The sequence below is a fragment of the Gracilinanus agilis genome, chromosome 2 (assembly GCF_016433145.1).
Source record: "Gracilinanus agilis isolate LMUSP501 chromosome 2, AgileGrace, whole genome shotgun sequence".
In the NCBI taxonomy this organism is placed as follows: domain Eukaryota; kingdom Metazoa; phylum Chordata; class Mammalia; order Didelphimorphia; family Didelphidae; genus Gracilinanus; species Gracilinanus agilis.
The window spans coordinates 603,847,173-603,866,138 of NC_058131.1; the positions used below are offsets into that span (position 1 = coordinate 603,847,173).

The 18,966-nt window shown below is 37.6% G+C and overlaps 1 protein-coding gene across 1 annotated transcript in view; it reads right to left on the bottom strand.

Annotated features, from left to right (window-relative positions):
• Nucleotides 1-18,596, bottom strand: part of MTHFS (methenyltetrahydrofolate synthetase) — a 102,626-nt gene extending 84,030 nt beyond the window's left edge. The window contains exons 1-2 of the mRNA XM_044665469.1: nt 18,477-18,596; nt 7,247-7,508 (exon numbers count right to left, since the gene is read on the bottom strand). Coding sequence (XP_044521404.1) covers nt 7,247-7,508; nt 18,477-18,596 — 382 coding nt within the window. The remainder of the gene's footprint in view (nt 1-7,246; nt 7,509-18,476) is intronic.
• Between the last annotated feature and the right edge of the window lie 370 nt (nt 18,597-18,966).

Genomic DNA, 18,966 nt, shown 5'->3' on the forward strand with positions numbered 1-18,966 from the left:
ATATATATATATATATATATATATAATATAGCAGATAAAGAAAATCCCAAATGGGCCTGGACTTCAGCAGGGCTACAAGAGCCAGTCAATAGGTCAGATGTGAATTCATTGTCTCTTCCCCAAGACCCTCCCTTCTTTTAAGCTTCCCTAATATTGCAGAGAGCACCATTATCCACCTAGTCAGCCATCCCTCAGTCTTTTTCTTGCCCCCTCATTCTCACTCATCCCACACTGTCAATCTGTAATCCAGTTTTGATGCTGGTCATCTCTCTGCCATACTGTCACAATTCTGGTTCAGATTCTCATCTAAACAATTATAAAAGCTTTCTAACTGGTCTCCCTGCCTCAAGTCTTTCCCCTACTCCAACCGATTCTCCATTAGACTGCCAAAGGGATTTTCCTGACCACATCACTCTCCTGATCCCTAACCCTCACTAGATCCTATTACCTCTAGGAAAAAATACAAACTCCTCTCTGGTTCTTTATAACCTGACCTCTTCTGACTTTCCAGCCTTTTTACCTTTTATTCTTCCTGAGCCACACTCTACAATTCAGCTACAGTCCCTTGCAATTCACTGAGCATAATATAAGGTCCATCTCCATGCCTTTACACCGGTTATCCCCCAGTCCAGGTACATGCTCCTTCTCTCTCTCTCTCTCTCTTTCTCTCTCTCTCTCTCTCTCTCTCTCTCTCTCTCTGTATCTCTAGCACTTATCATAGTGCCTGGCACAAAGTAAGCGCATAATAATTGCTTATTGACTAATAAGTCCAAGAATTTAAAAAAATGAACCTCCAAATGGAAGGAAACAGTTTTTCCATTAACATATGATGAAAAATGCCTTTCTTAATTTTTTTCTTAGGGACTCAGAATTTAAATTCCTAATGCTACATGAGATTCACTATTTTCCTAGACTTTATGAAACAGAAAGACACATGAATTCCATGAAAACATATTTTAATCTGATCACACAGAAGACAATCTGGAGCTTTAATCAAGTTGTCTCCAAGACTTGATAGCAAGAGCTGTGCTTTGAAAAATTAACATCCTATCATATTCCAAGCTGTTACTGCAAGTGAAAACTAAGAATAGGAAAGAGGAATGATAGGGAAAATGGAATAGGAACTGATTATACCTATGAATCCAGAGATAGGAACCTCTCTCCCCTCCCTGAAAAAGATCAGTACCTTTTCTTGTTAATAAAAGAGAAGGAAAGACCAGACAAGGTTTTATTTTGGACTTGCTTTTTTAATTTTTTTTCTAATCAAGAGGCATTCCTATGATCTACAATAACCTCTGTCTATGCCACTTGTTTGGGTAACTATACATTTATTATTTGTCTTTTTTATGTATGTTTTCTGCCTGTCCAACCAAACTAGAGGCATCTGGATGGCAGGGATTAACTATGGCTATTGATAACTCCAGTACCTAGCATAGTGCCTTGTATATAGTACTTTCCCAATATATGGGTGATCACTTTAACAATACATCCAGAATTAACTCATCTTAAATTTCTATTTTCACAAAAATTTCTTGTATACTTCACCTTCTCTTAAGTGACACAGTTGCCACCCTGGTACAGGTCTTTATCACTTCATACCTGGACTGTTAAAATAACCCACTGGCTGGTCTCCCAGTCCCAAGTCCCTCCTCACCCAAGTCTGTCCTCTACTCTGCTACCAAAGCAATGTTCCTAATGCACATGGAGGCCCATCCATGTCACTCTCCTCCTCAGTAAGCTCTGTGGCTCCATATTACCTCCAGGATTAAATATAAACTCTTGCTTAAGACTTATAGCTCTTCATAGCCCCTTTCTACCTTTCCAGTCTCTTTATAGGTTACTCTCCAGTATATATATATACTCTGTGATCCAGTGACACTAGTCTTCTTGCTGTTCTCCACATGAAACATTGCCTCTCCCCAAACTGGCTGTCCCCGTGTCTGAAACATTCTTCCCTCTAGTCTCTATCTCCTGGCTTCTGTGGCTTCCTTCAAGACCCAGCTCCTATCTTACCTCCTACAGGAAGCCTTCCCCTATCCCCCACCCCGTGCTAATGGCTTCCTTCTGAGATTATCTCCAATTTATCCAGAATAGATCTTGTTTGTACATAGCTGTTGGTGTGTTGTATCCTGTCATTAGAATGTAAGCTCCTTAAAGGAAAAAAGGCTGTTTTTGCTTTCCTTTGTATCTTTACCACTTAATACAGTGCCTAGCATGTACTAATCATTTAATAAATATTTCTTGCTTTTGACATGAAGTAATCTAGCAACTGATTCCCTCACCTATAAAATGAGTTGAGAAGGAAATAGTCAACCACTCTAGATCTTTACCTAAAAAAATCCCAAATGAAGTCATGACTGTAAAATAAATACAACTGAAATGATTGAACAACCACCACCAAATAAAATTTTAAAAAATACTAAAAACTTCAAGTTGCTTAGGCTAAAAATTTTTGTTTGTTTCTTTTTAAATAGGAGGTACAACCAAGAAACAAATAAAAGGCTCTTTCTTCCTTGCTCATCCTACTCCCACTTTTAGTTTACTTCACTTAAATGCATATTTAGAGTCTTTTTTTAAAATGAATTTACCATTTTAAGTTCACTAAAAAAACACATTAAAGTCAGAAAGAAGTATGGCATTGGAGAATGAAAGTCAGGAGGCATAGGTTCTACTCTCTGTCAGATCTAATTCATTATGGGCAGCTTGGTGACTCAGTGGACAGAGAGTCAAATCTGGAAACAGAAGGTCCTGTGTTCAAATTTGACCTCAGACTTTTCCTACCTATGTGATTCTGGGCAAGTCACTTAAACCCAGTTGCCTACCCCTTACGATTCTTCTGCCTTGGAATCAATACTCAGTATTGATTCTAAGACAAAAGGTAAGGGCTAAAAAAAAAATTCACTATGGGACCATGAACTTGACCAGTTTGGGTTTGTTACAACTTCTACAAAATAAAAGGATTAGACTAAATTGATAGTTCCCAAAGGGAGCCTGTGGCACACTACTGTGACCAAGTTTCTAGATGTTCCACAAAGTTCCTCCCCTAGTCCTAGACTTCTAAATTTAAGCACCAGCGCTGAAATCAGAGGACATGGGTTCAAATTATGCCACTAACGATCAACGTGACCTTGAGTAAGGCATGTAATCTCTCTAGGACCCAGTTTCCTCTTTTATAATGAGAGGAATCAAATGGATGGTCTTCCCTTCCTACTTGTCACCTGGCAATTGCAGCCCTATCCATCAGGAGGCAAAGTTTTATTCTCTGCTATGAATCATGAGAAAGTAAAGAAAAAAAGAGGATGAAGGGGTAGAGGAGGGAAAAGAAAAGCAAGAGAATCTCAAGACCCAAGCATTGAGTCAGGAGGTCCAAATGCCTAAGAACCTTTCTTTGTGGCCAACTTAAGTGTCTGGCATGTCTCCACTGTTCATGTGTTGTGAGCAAAAAAGTTTCAAAAGCCCCTGGACTAAATAGGTTCTAAGATCCTTTCTGATTTTAAAGCTCTATCGCACTGTGATTTTTGACATGAGTGGAGAAAAAATGCATATCAGTAACAAAAAATTCCCTAGAGACTCCTAAGATTACTGTCAGGACTCAGTTAATTGTTGAACTTTCAAATTTTCTTAGCAATCACCTGGAAGCCAAATGAATTAGGTCTACCAGTTTATAAGAAAATTCAGATAAACACAAATCCCCCACTAAGGCAATTTGGTTTGCTATAGAAGTGGTTTGCACTGTTTATAGAGAAGGCATCAACACAATGGCCAGGGGAAGCAGCATGCTTGGTCAGCACTAAAGTGGAGTGAGCATCCAGGACATCTGAGCTACATTACACAGTTGGCATGGCAGGATGAAAAAATGGTTTTACCTAAGATATTTAAGGAAGAAGAAGAGTAGTTACTGGTTGCTGGCAGGTTTAATTACTCAGACACTTTCTGTAACTTTAGATGGTTTGAAGAGTTCTCAGAATAAGGTAATCAAGATGACCAAATAGTTGCTTGCTACAACCTTTTCCATTCCAAAAATCAAAAGAAAGTAATTATGCACCAGATACATCAAAATTAAAGATGAAAGCACAAGTTAAAAAGACAGGCCAGGCAACACACAAGGTAAAAAACACAAAGAACTAACTCCATAGCCCTTTAATATTTAGAGCTCTCATTCAACAAAACTATAGCCACACGCCTGCCATTATAAGCATAATTAAGCCCAAAAGCTTACTTTTCAGGAATTCAACTATAGAGACGCACCACTGAAGTAACTGTTAAAAAAAATCCCCCCATTGTTCATAAAAAGTGCCAGACACTAATTATATTTAGTCTCAAAGAAGCAATGATGGAAGGAGAATGGGGCACAATGAAAAAATGTGCTCAGAAACAAAGCTGATGGTATTTCTCATTACTCATCTATCTTGCTCTTCAGCTGCATTTAACAGTTGACCACCCTCTTTCTCCTTTCTGGATTTTGATTTATTTTTCTGACACTATTCTCCCCTAGTCTGTCTAACCACCATCAGAGGCTCCTTTGCTGGCTTACTACCCATAACATCAACTAAGTTTTCTTCAAGGCTCTTATCCGAGCCCTCTTTTTACTCTACACTCTCTCTTGATGACTTAATCAGATATCATGGACATGATTCAAGATAAATATATCTATATCAGTCTCTCTCCTGAGTGCCTGCCTTACATAACTAATTGTTTATTAAACATTCCAAATTAGATATCCCATTCAAATTCAACATATTCAATACAAAACTCATCAAAGGCACCACCATTCCTCCATTCTTTCAGATTCACAACCTCAATGTCATCTTCAATACCTCATTTTCCTTCATCCCACATATCCAATCAGTTACCAAATTCTTCATATCATCTCTAACATCTGGCATCTTTCTCTATACTCATACAGTCACCACCTTATCACCTCTCCCCAGTATTATAACAATGACTTCCTATTTGTTCTCCTTTCTTCAAGACTCTCAACCTTCTGATACATCATCAGTACATCTAACAGAGTGATTTCCTTAAGTGTAAATGTGATCCAATTATTATCCTGTTAAAAAAAACTACAATTATTTCCTCTTTCTTCTAAGATAAAATATAAACTCTTCCTATTTGGCTTTTAAACCCTTCAAAGTCTGGCCTCAACCTATCTTTCCAGTCTTCTTATTATATCTCTTTTCCTACTCTCCAGATAACTGAAGGAAAAGATACCAAAGACATTGAAAAAAATCTTGGGTTATGTTATTACAAACAAAAAGTAATCAAGAGAAAGAACATCAATAACTAGTGGTCTATATGCCAACTTTATCAACGATATGAATTTTTTATGAAAATAATCTATACTCACATCAAGGGCATCCTTGATGAGGACATTAAAAGGGGGAAAAATCTATGTTAAATGAATATTTAAAGAAAGGAATTTTTTTAAGTACTGGTTGAGAAGTTGTCTAAATATCTGGAGAATAATGTTCTCCCCCAGTTACACTTTTAGGAGAATCAATCAATGGAAACCCCTCCTCCTGTATTTCCCTTTATTCATAAGTTTAAATTCTTCTTGAAACTTAATACAATAGGGGCCAGTCAGAGCAAAGGAATGACCTAGTAGCAAAAATAGATGAACAAAGGAAGAAGCACCTAAAAATAATGAGTTTGGGAATACGGCTGTAGAAAAGTAATGATAACAGTTATCAAAGGATGAAATACAAACTTTCGGTGGCCATCTAGAACATTCAAAACCACAGAGAAAGGCAAATTAAAACACAAAGGTATTACCTCAGACAAATTAAACTGGCAAAAAGAGGGAAATTCAGTATTGAAGTCAGGCACACTAATTCACTGCTGGTCAAGCTGTGAATTGGTCTAATCATTCTGATAAATAATTGAGAATTATGAAAGTTATCAAGTTGTTCATGCTATTTCTAAAGAGAGATCCCATAAACTGCTTTTATAGCTCAAGATGTAAAATCACAAGGAAAGAAGGATATGTATAAAAGATTTATAAAATGATCATTTTTTAAGGCTCTTCAAAAAGACTTTGCCTGGTACAGCAGAAAGAGCACTGGATTGGAAATCAAATCCTGGCCTACATGGTCCCAGAAGAATCATTTTATCTCTCTGGATCTCAGTTTCTCATCGTAAAATAAAGGTACTGGAAGGGGCAGCTGGGTAGCTCAGTGGATTGAGAGTTAGGCCTAGAGACAGGAGGTCCTAGGTTCAAATCCGGCCTCAGACACTTCCCAGCTGTGTGACCCTGGGCAAGTCACTTGACCCCTATTACCTAGCCCTTACCATTCTTCCACCCAGGAGCCAATACACAGAAGTTAAGGGTTTAAAAAAAAAAAGGTACTAGAACAAGAAGACCCCTAAATTCCCTTCTAGCTCTAAATCTATTATCTTATTGGTAGGAAATATCTGAACAAAAAATAAGGTATATGGATGTAATGGAATATTACTGGATCATAAATAAAGATAATTATGGAGAATTCAGAGAAAAATGGGAAGACATAGGAAGTGATTCAAAGTAAAGGAAGCATAGGCAAAGGAATAAGTAAAATCAATACTAAAATACAAATAAAGAAAGCATTAAAAGGCAATTAAAAAGTCAGGTCAAATTAAATTGATAATGCTGGTGCCAAATTATTAAAGTTGAAACACACATCCTTGCTTTCTGTTAACAACCAATAATAATCACTTATTAGCCTTTTGGCTAAGACCAAATGTTAACAACCAATTAACCCTGAAAGTGGAAAGTAGCACACACTTTCAGACATAGCTGCTCAGCTGATTGGTTTTGCTCCTAGTTTAAATAACCCTCTCAGGTGTTTTTGTTTTAACTACTGGGGGGGGGGGGGACACACTAAAACAGTGAACAAAAAGTGAGGAATAATGTTTGGTACAATAAGTGATTTATCCAATCAGAATAGTTGGTATTACCACATGCCTTACTCTCATAAGTATTTTGTTAAAAAAATCAGTAATCATAAGATTACTATTGTTCTTGTTAATATTTCCTGCAGCTTTAAAAGGTTCTTACACCTCAAATCTCTTCCACTCTCCAATAAGATCTAGTCTAATTCCAACTCTGCAGGAGACAGCTAGAAAGAGACAATGGGCCAGGATCTGACTTAAGTGGCTAATTTACATCAAAAGGATGAGTGAAGCAGCCGTGCCTGGATGACTGTGACAGTTGAGTTATATGCATAACTCGGGCAGAATTCAGTTGGGAAGCAAAGATTTCTCTGCTCACCTGTTGACAAAGCTTCCTCCCGCACTTCATCATCACTGGGCTGTTGTATGTTCCAAGAAGTTTTGGGAAGTGAAATAATTTCCTCTGCTGAAAATAACTTGACCATATCCATGTAGTTGCTCTTGAATTTGTATCGAGGGATGAAACATGTTTTGCCACGCTGAAAAATATCCTTGATAATTTCTTCTGTCTCAATTTCATCTTGCATGCTCAGAAAGATTGAAATTCTCTGAGACTCTTGATATTTACTGTGAGCAATCACCTAAGTGGGAAAAGATTACAATTGTATTTAAGAAGCTACTGAAAAGATGATAAACACCACTAAAAATATCTCTATTCCCTCTTAGTTTTTTCCAGTTTATTTACTAACAAAGCCAGTGTGATATAAAAGGAAAAAAGCATTGGAGTAGTAGCAAAAAATTAGAAACAAAATAAGTACCCATTGGGGAAGGGATAAACAAATTGTAGTAAGTATATCAGTGTAATGGATCATTTTGTAATAAGACAAGATAAATAGGAGAAATTCAGAGAAACATGGGAAAACTCATATGAATTGATGTTGAGTGAAGTTAAAATCAAGACAATATATACAATTGCTAAAATGATGTAAATAGAAAGAACAATAAAACTCCATTTAATTTCCATAATTATAGGGGTTACTCTAGAGATAAAGAAATGCTCCTCACTCCTTTCCCAAAGACTGCATTTAAGTGTCCCAATTTTGCCACATCCCTTCCAACATTTATCACTTTCCTTTGCTGCCGTTTTTGACTCACATTTCTCTAATCAGGAGGAATTTTAGAACACTCATGCGATTATTGATTTAATTTTTTTTCTTCATCTGAAAACTGCCTATTCATATCCCTTGACCACTGAGGAATGGCTTGATTTTTTTGTAAATTTGATTTAGTTCCTTATATATTTGGGAAACTAAACTTTTGTCTGAGAGTATTGGTATAAACATTTTTTCCCAGTTTGTTGCTTTCTTTCTAATTCTGGTTGCATTGGTTTTGTTTGTACAAAAAACTTTTTAATTTGATATAATCAGTCATTAATTTTACATTTTGTGATGTTCTCTATCTCTTGCTTGGAGGGGATGTGGCAAAATTGGGACACTAAAACACTTTTGGTTGGGTTGTGAATTAATCCAACCATTCTGGAAGGCAATTTGGAATTATGCTCAAAGGGCTTTAAAAGAATGCCTGCCCTTTGATCCAGCCATACCACTGTTGGGTTTGTGCCCCAAAGAGATAAAAAACGACTTGTACAAAAATACTTATAGCTATACTCTGTGGGAACAAAAAAAAATGGAAAATGAGGGGATGTGCATCAATTGGGGAATGGCTGAACAAATTGTGGTATCTAATGGCGATGGAATACTATTGTGCTGAAAGTAATAATGAATTGGAGAAATTCCATGTAAAATGGAATGAGCTCCAGGAATTGATGCAGAATGAAAGGAGCAGAACCAGGAGAACGTTGTGCACAGAGACTGACACACTGCAGTACAATTGAATGTAACAGACATTTCTGCCAGCACCAATGCAAGGACCCAGGACAATCCAGAGGAACTTATGAGAAAGAACGTTGTCCACATCCAGAGAAAGAACTGTGGGAGCAGAAATGCAGAAGAAAAACATATGATTGATCATGTGGTTCAATGGGGATATGATTGGGGTTTTGATGTTAAAAGATCACTCTATTGCAAATAGGAATAACATGGAAAAAGGTTTTGAACAAGGATACACGTATAACCCAGTGGAACTGCTTGTCAGCTCCAATAGAAGGGAGGGAAGAGGGGGCTGAAATCATGAATCATGTAACCATGGGAAAATATCATAAATAAATAAATAAATGAATGAATAAACAAACAAATAAATAACTGAATGAATAAATGAATAAATAGGTGAGTAAGCGGATAAATAAATAAATAAATCCACCCAATAAATAAATAAATGCAAGTGAGTAGAGGCACAATTTGAAAATAAAGAATTTGAGAAGTCACCGAGCATATTGACCACTTGAACTAAAACATCATGCTGTTAAGATGTTAGTGAGACAACAGTGTGGATTGATTCTTCTTGCCAGTGAATGCATCTGCTCAGCACAGAAGATACCTTCATCCAGGGACTTTTAGGGACCTTTCCTGGAAAAGCAAGATGTCAAAATTCATAGTTTTAGAGTTGTGAATTACCCTGAGCATTTGGGTTTTTCCTCCTTAGAAGTTTTTCTGTAAATGGGTGTCTATTTTCACCCAAAGATATTAAGTACGTTGGTGGCAGAGTGCTATGCATCTTTATGTGTAGATTATGATGTATATGATTTAATATATGAATACTTGTGATCTTATTAATTTTGTTTTATTATTAAGTAAATGGTTATGTTTAGGATCTAAAAGTGTCACTCCTGTCAGTGTTTGGTTTTATATAAAGTGAAGCACATCAGTAGAGATTTAAGAACTGGAGTGGTATAAAATGGGAGTACACTCCTCCATAATAAGTTTACCCCAGGATCCCTATACATGTTAGTGTGTGATCACATAGCCAGCACAAAGAATGAGTGGATAACCGCATGACATGGTTGAGAAGTGAGACATTATGTGCACCATGCACATAATGGCCAATCTATGCACTTTGATCCTAATAGGGGGAAAAAAGCATCTGGGTTAGGAGTCAAAGGTGTTAGGCTCCAGTTCTGGCCATATCACCTACTGCATGACCTTCATCACCTAATAGAATCTCAGGAATCTCTTCTATAACATCCTAATAAAGAAATAAATAAAAAAGGGGAGAGCTTTACCTTCTGCTTGAAGTGCTAAAAGGGGAACTCGCTATGGCATATGAGATTGGAATAACAGAAAGAATGCTAGATTTGAAGTCAAAGGACCTGGGTTTAAATCATTCCTGTGCTACTTACTACCTAAGTGAATTTGAGCAAGTCACTTAATTTGTTTGCCCATCCACAAAATCATAGTATTACACTAGATAACTGTTAAGGTCCCTTACAGCTTCTACTCTATGATTTTATGACTTTAAGATAAAGCGCATTCTACTTTGAGGCAGTTTTAATCATTAGAAGGTTTCTCCTGGTATTGAGCCAAAATACATCTTTTGTATCCTCTTCTCATTGCTCCTAGTTTTACCTTCTAGATTCATGCAGAATAGATCTAAGGCCTCAGGTTATTCCTTGGTAAAAAGAGAGATAATGATTTATTCTCTGCTTAACTCATAGGATTGTTGTAAGGGACAAAAGAAATGAGGCAGGATATATAAAAACATTTTACTATATGTAAATGCTATAAGGCATCATTATTGTTTCTACTTCATGAATTCTTCAAAAGTTGTAGTTTTAGAGGAATAGAAAACTGAGAAACAGCTTTCAAACAGAAAATAAATTTCATAGCTATTCCATGCCCTGCTCGACACATCCAGTAGCTATGATTTCAGTGATGGGGGTTATCCTTCTATGCACATAGATTGCAAAACTTGTGGCACTTAGATGGACTTCCACAGCTATTGTGACAAAAAAGTTCATCCTCCTTGAGTCAAGCAAGTAAAGGGTCCCTCTCAACTGGACAAAGGACATAAGGTCTCTCATTGGAACAGAGCCTTACACAGAGGAACTACAGAATAAACTATGGAAAACCTGAGAGTAAAATCATTTCTAATGAAAACTATTAGTCATTCTATATATGGTTCTGTATATATATTTTTAAATCTACTATTATATAAACTTCCCAAAGGCCATCTTGAACATGACAGCTATATTTTCTCTGTTGTTGCTAGAATGTATTTCCTAATGTAAAAGTTTTAACCTTCCAGAATAAATTGAAGTTTTTAGACCTGGGGTAAATGCCAGAATGTTTTAAGAATCTCTCCAGGTGAATCATGTTACAAAAAGAATAGTTAATAAACTAAAAAGTTTTTGTACAAACAAAAACAATGTAGTCAAAATCAGAAGGGAAACAACAAATTGGGAAAAAATCTTTATAACGAAAAAACTCTGACAGGGGTCTAATTACTCAAATATACAAGGAGTTAAAACAATTGTATAAAAAATCAAGCCATTCCCCAATTGATAAATGGGCAAGAGACATGAATAGGCAATTTTCAGGTAAAGAAATCAAAAGTATCAATAAGCACATGAGAAAGTGTTCCAAATCTCTAATAATTAGAGAAATGCAAATCAAAACAACTCTGAGGTACCACCTCACACCTAGCAGATTGGCTAAAATGAAAGAAGAGGAGAGTAATGAATGTTGGAGGGGATGTGGCAAAATTGGGACATTAATGCATTGCTGGTGGAGTTGTGAAATGATCCAGCTATTCTGGCTGGCAATTTGGAATCATGCTCAAAGGGCTATAAAAGAATGCCTGCCCTTTGATCCAGCCATACCATTGTTGGGTTTGTACCCCAAAGAGATCATAGATAAACAGACTTGTACAAAAATATTTATAGCTGTGCTTTTTGTAGTGGCAACAAATTGGAAAAGGAGGGTATGTCCTTCAATTGGGGAATGGCTGAACAAACTGTTCATATATGCGGATGATGGAATACTATTGTGCTAAAAGGAATAATAAACTGGAGGAGTTCCAGGCGAACTGGAGAGACCTCCGGGAACAGATGCAGAGCGAAAGGAGCAGAGCCAGAAGAACTCTGTACACAGAGACTGATATACTGTGGTAAAATCGAATGTAATGGACCTCTGTACCAGCAACAATGCAATGACCCAGGTCAGCTCTGAGGGATTTATGGTAAAGATGCTACCTACATTCAGAGGAAGAACTGCAGGAGAGGAAACATAAAAGAAAAGCAACTGCTTGAACGCATGGGTCGGGGTGGACATGATTGGGGATGTGGACTCGAAACTACCACCAATGCAACTACCAACAATTTGGAAATTGGTCTTGATCAAGGACACATGACAAAACTAGTGGAAATGTGCATTGGCCATGGGTGGGGGGAGTGCGGGGGGCGAAGGGGAAAGGAGGAGCATGAATCATGTAACCATGTTAAAAATGAATATTAATAAATGTTTTAAAAAAAAAAGAATAGTTAACCTTTACTTAGCCATCTTGGATTTATATCCTATTTGATGAACTTGAGATTCAAGTATTATATCACTGTTATTATTTTATAGTTTGGTCAACTTGTATTTGTTAAATATCCACTGTGAGTCAGGCACTGCATTGGGGAGGCAAAAATCTAATGGGAGATACAACATGCAAACAAATGTGTATAAACAAGACATAGATAAGACAAATTGGAAATTATCAACAGAGGAAAGGCGCTGGCATGAAGAGGGAATCAAGAAAGACTTTTTGCAGAAGGCGAGACTTTAATTGAGATTTGAAGAAAGCCAAGGAAGTTAGGGAGTGGAAATGAAAAGGGAGAGTTCCACGCATAGATGTCAGCCATGCAGCATCAGGAGATGGAGTATCTTGTTCAATGAAGAACAGCAAGAAGTCCAAAATCACTGTATCATAAAATTGATCAGGGGCATAAGATATAAGGAGATAGAAAAGGTTTATATTAAAGTTAGCAGTTTTGTAGTTAGGGATCTTCATTTGCCTTTGAAACTGTCATCCTTAGGGTAAGGGGAATGAGGGCAGGAGTCCCAGACTCTTTTATGCTACAGGACCAGGAAACTAAGAGCTAGAGCTGAAAGAGAAGAGGTGGCATCATTGATAAAATAGAATTGTCAAATACACAAAAATTAACGTCTATACAGAAACCCATTTCTACAACATCTTCTTTCTCCGATCCCAGATAAAGTTAGCTGCTTTTATATTTCTCCATCCAAAGCCAGAATCTCCCACTGACTTCTTTCCATCATTTATTCTCCCCGATGGTATTTTCAATCAAATTTCACTTGTGAAATATATTAGAATGAGGGGGCCTCTACCCTAATGACATGTTTCAGATCCTCATCTCTCTAGAGATGGCCCTGCATTTGAGGTAAAGTATGACATGTAAATAATAAAAGCTTGCATTTATTTAGATCTTCACAATTTCCCAACAACCTGATGAAGTTTAAGTACTATTATCCTCATTTTACAGAGGAGAAAACTAAGGCTTAGAAAAGTCAAAGGGCTCAACCAATCACATAAGTAGTCATGAAACACAATTAGAGCTGGAGCCCAGTTCTTCTAGCATAAAGTCTGAAGCTCCTTCTTGTGTTCACCATATTGTCTCTCCCACACAAATATTACTGAATAAATAAGCAATAACAAAAAAAGGAAGAGCCCTTATAATGCCTTTTCTCAAACAACTAATTCTTACGGCCTCAATTTGAAACTCCACACCAATGAGTACCCAAACATCTCTAAGGTATCCTCCTACCTGACCTTCAGTCATTTCTCTATTGTGGCATCCTGGACATTTATTTACAATAAAACAATATGAAATATTTATTAAGCCCTTACTGTATGCAGAATCCTATTGTAGGTAACAGGAGAGGCATGTGTCAATAAAATATAGTCTCATATAGAAATTACAAAATAGTAGGGAGAGAATAATAATATATAATATGGCATACTAAGAACTCTGGAGAGTATGAAACAGAGTGCTAAACAAAGCCTGAGGGGGGAGATTGGTAACAAATGGGGAAATCGTGGACAACTTCATGAAAGTGGTAGCATATATACTGGGATTAAAATAATGATGCTCAACAAGCAAAGTGCTGGGGGTTGGAAATGCTAAGCCAAAAAAACAGTAATACAAGAGGTTGAATCTGAAATTTATAAAAAGAATACAAGAAGATACAAGTATATACTTTATACAAGTATAAAGAGGTACAAAAAAGTTGGTAATTGGCTTTCTAATTGAGATTCATAGAAAAGAGCTTAGAGCAGTTACTACCTCCATTTGGGCTAGGTAAAAACATCTAGTAATTTCTGATCAAAGGCAGCGAAACAAACTGTCATTATATTGCTAGAAAGGGCAGCACATTTGCTAAAAAATAAATAAAACTTGACTCTGAAACCTGAAGTACAATGAACAAACCAAGTAGGACAGTTTGCCATGGGAATTGATCAAAAAAGCTCCCAAAGAGAATGACAGATTTTGTTTCCAGCAAATATGGAGGGCAAGTGGAATTATGCAGTGATCTGCCAAAAAAATCATGCTCCAGCTTCTGCCAAGTGACTAGTCAACAAACATGTGTACAAAAAGTGGAGAATGATCCCTCTACTAGAAAAGAATAAGAAAGAGCTAAAAGAAAGTATCTTTATTCTCTCGATTAGCAGAGAACAGAATTCTTTTAAATAAAGAAGTACTTCAAAGAGAAGACAAAGACTATGAAAACTTGGGCAGGGAAGAGAGAAAGCATAAACTATGTGAAGAGACTGGAAGGCAGAAAAAAATGTGAATAAAGTACAAAGGGAAAACTGACCATCTGGGATGGTGCAATAGGTATGAGGCTTTTCTTAGTACCCATTGGGGAAGAAGAAGTGAAGCGCTGGCTTGTACTCTAAGGCATAATAATGAACCTGCCTGGGGTCACATAGCTAGTAAATATCTGAAATTAAATTTTATCTCAAGTTTTCCCAACACCAGGCCTAAACCTAGCAGCTTAGGGCAAGATCTGGGATATGGAGAGACTCCTTAGCCTTATTAAAAACTACTGACCACAACCTACTCCTATTGAGTCATGTGGGAACTAACAGAAATAATCTAGAACACATTAGTAGGTATTATGAAGCCTACTAAAGAAATTGAAGACTGTGGAAACGCAAGTGGTGTTTCCATTATGATTTCTGATTGAAGGAAGGTTTTCAGAAAAGAGGCTAATTGGAGAAGTGAACAACTAATTAAGAAAATGGTTTCTGAGAAGAGCATTTGGATTTCTGGGCTACAGCTTAAAAATAGAGTGATGATGATTATTGTCCAGGAATGGAATAACTTAATGAGGTAAGAAATATATTTTCCTATCGTCTTGTGATGCTGATTATAAGCCACAGGGTTTTCATTAATACTAAGACTATATTATTTATATTATATACTATCAACTAAGGCTATTTATAAAAGATGGAAAAAGGGGGCAGAAATGGAGAACACAAAAATTGGCAGGCATAAAAAAAATCAGAAATGCTAATGTTTCGAATAAGCTAAGGCAAACAATGAATGCTAAGCACAACAAAAAAAGTTAGTTTTTTAGCTCTTCTAGAGACAAGAGGGGGATCAAATAAGGGATAAGACTACTATGAAGAACAGATGGGACAATAATAAATGAGTGAGAGAAGAACATCAAGTATTTTGGCCCAGTTTTCTTTTCTAAGGATGATGATCTTTGAATTGAGAGAGAAGAAATATGGTGAACAGAAGATTGAACCCCAAGTTAAGTGAGGAGATGGAAAGATCTACCCTCAGCAGATAAGTTTATATCACTAGTCCCAGATCAGTGTAGAGAAAGAACAAGAAATTGTGGTTCCAGTGATTCTGTCAATGAACTTTAAAAGGTTACAGAGAATGTAGGAAGTGCCACAGTATAGAATATTCAACATTTGTCCCAGGTTCCAAAGGAAATTAGTTGAATATCCAAACTAGAGAGTATGATTTAATTTCTAGCAAAATTCTAAAATAATTTATTAAAAGGGAAAGTTTATGAGTATTTAGAAAAGCAGTTATTACTTACAACTTATACGCTTTCACCAGGATAAAATCATATCAGACTACCCTTTTTTGATAGTTTCTATACAAAGTCTGTATATGATCATGCTATTTTGATGTTAATTATGGGTTATTAAAACTATGTAGTAGCTGTAGTAGTTCCTAACATTTATATAGCATTTACTTGTGCTAGGCACTGTGATAAACACTTTAAAATTATTAAATCCTTTGAGCTTTACAGTAATCCCTGGAAAGTTGGTACTATAATTAGCCCCATTTTATAGAAAAAGAAACTGAGGGAAACAGATGTTAAGTGGCTTGACCAGGGTCATACAGCTGATTCGTGTCTGGGGCAGGATTTGAACTCGGATATTCCTGACTCCAGGCCTAGTGCTCTATCTACTGTTCTTCCTAGCTAGAACACAAGCTCTGATAGGTCCCATGAAGTTGGAAAGGCTTCAGTTATGGGCCAAGTACTAGCTTAGACACTTCTCTAAGATTCAAATGCAAAGGAATGAAATTTTTAGAATCTCTGAAATCTATTTTCTGAATTATAGAAATTCATATTGCACTTTCAATATGAATTAATAAAAACATCACCCATACCAAGGAAATGATGGGTCCCAGAAATATTAAAATTAAAATCCTATTGGAATATATCTCTATGGGAACCACCAATGTAAAAATTCCCTCCACGAATATAGATCAGCATATTAATGGTACTTACTTGTCACACAGAAGGATGGCTTTGGAGATGGGAAGTTTAGATTTAAGTCTGATATTTATAGTACAAAAGGTCTGATGCTGAACAAGTTATTTAACTTTTCAATGTCCCAGGTAACTCTAAGACTAAAAGTACATAAGTATATTAAAATGTGTTTATATCATCTCTCATTTACATAGCATTCTAAGGTTTATAAAGTATTTTCATCACAAACCTTTAAAGAGAGATAGTTACAAATATTATTCCCACTTTACAAATGATTAAATTCAGGCTCATAAAGGTAGAGTGATTCGCTCAGTCACATAACTAATATGTGTGTTGAAGTCAGAATTTAGGTCCTAGGTCTATCATTGCTGTTTGTTTTTCAGTCCTTTCTCAGTTGTGTCCAACTCTTTGTGACCCCATTTGGAGATTTCTTGGCAAAGATATGGAGTGGGTTTGCATTTCATTCTCCAGCATATATAACTAAGTCCTAGGTCTGATGACTCCAAACCCATTAATCATTCCACTTTGTTTAATTAGTAAGCTCTTTTCCTGTTTCTATACCTAGGAAAATCCAACCTATCCCTCAAAGTACAGATCGAATTCCACTTACTCCATTAAACCATCCCTCATCACCCCAGAGGAAGGTTTACCTTTCTCCTAACTCTTCTAATGTTCATTGCCTTTGTCACTCGAACATCAAGGATTTGTGATTTCTGTGCTATGGGAATTCCTTTAGATAGATATTCCCTTATTACTAAGAGTCACAGAGTTGACTGATCATAGACTTAGATTTGGAAGGAAGTTTAGAGATCAACTAGTCCAATTCCCTCATTTTGCCAATGAGGCTTTGAAAGATGCAGTAACACAGCTAATAAGAGTTAGAAGGTGGATTTCATTTTTTTTTTTTAATGTTTTTAAAAAGAGGTGGAATTTCAGACTAAGTCTTCTTAACTCCACATCTGGCACTCTATTATCCTGCCATCTTAATGACTTATATAACTTTGTTATTATGTCTCTTTTCTTTCCAAAAAAGACCCTGTTTAAACGGATACTTTGTACATAATTCTATGGTAGAAAATATCCGTCTTAAAGAACTTGATGGTATAATCATTCATTCAACCAATGTTGATTAAGTAGCGAATGGTGAGGGGAGAGTGGACCGTAGTACACTCCGGAAACAGTGCTGGACCGGAAAGGAGGTAAAGCCTTCACTCAGGAAGTTTTGTAGCCTAGTAAGCAAGAATCTCTGGAGGTAAAACCATGTCATTTTTTGTATTCTCAGCACCCAGCAGTGCCTTACAGAGACCTTCCAGAAATATTGTGCAGAATTGCTGCACATGTGAGCCGCAATATTAGTGCAGGAAACATCTGTACAGCCACATCACTGCCAAATAGCAAGGGCCTCTCCACCCATTCAACACCAGAGGGCTTCAACTTCAAAGATGATTTGGGGCTTTTCTCTCCATTTTTAACCTCTTCTTGACACACATCTAGCTCTGCCAAGGTGGTTTTAAGACACATACCGCTGTCTGACTTTTATAACTGCTACATTTGGGGAGGGAGGTAAGAACAGTGGACCCTGGCTAGAAATTACGGCTCTAGTCCCCACCGGCTCCGTTTCTCCCGTGTCAAGTCTCCTCTGTGAAAAGAGAAGGGAAGGAGTCAAAGATACCAAAGGACCCTTCCAGCCGTGGGACTTAGGAGCCCAGGAGAGGTACAGGAAGAGGAGCGGGGGCGCGCACGTTAAAAGCGAAGGGGGCGGGGGAGTCGCCTTACTGACGACGTAAATGCGTGCGCGTCCCCCGCGACTAAGCGTCCTGAGAAACGAGGCTACCCTAGTAGTCGTATGGCTTCCCAGACCTGACGCTTTTCTTGAGGCCCCCGGCCCTCACTCCCGCTCACCCCGCGCACCTTCTCGGTCAGCAGCCGGGACTGGCGGAGCCGTTCCTCGGCACTTAGCGTCCGCAGCCGCTGCTTTATCTCAGTCCGCAAATTACGCTTGGCCCCGTTTACAGCTGCCGCAGCCGCCATGTTGAAGTGCGGAACGGGCCCGCCCCCGGAGCCCTGAGACTGACCTGGAAGCGACCTCCCCCTGTGCAAGTCCCTCCCTTTTCGTGCGCTGCCAGAAACCTAGGAAATGCCTGATAGAAAGTTAGGTACAGCTAGACTAGATCAGTTAGAAGGACGAAATGGGTTCGCTAAGGCCATAGGATTCAGAGCTGGCCAGGACTTGAGTAGCCCTCTAGTCCCAAAGTTTCAGAGACTTGCCCAAGGTTACGGAGGGCTGGGATTCTGACCTAATGTTCTTATCGCTACGCTGTAAAAGACACGGATCCCTGTGAGCTAAGATAAATTCTACCTGATGGGTTGTGCTACCCGACCAGCTATTGAATGGCAGGGC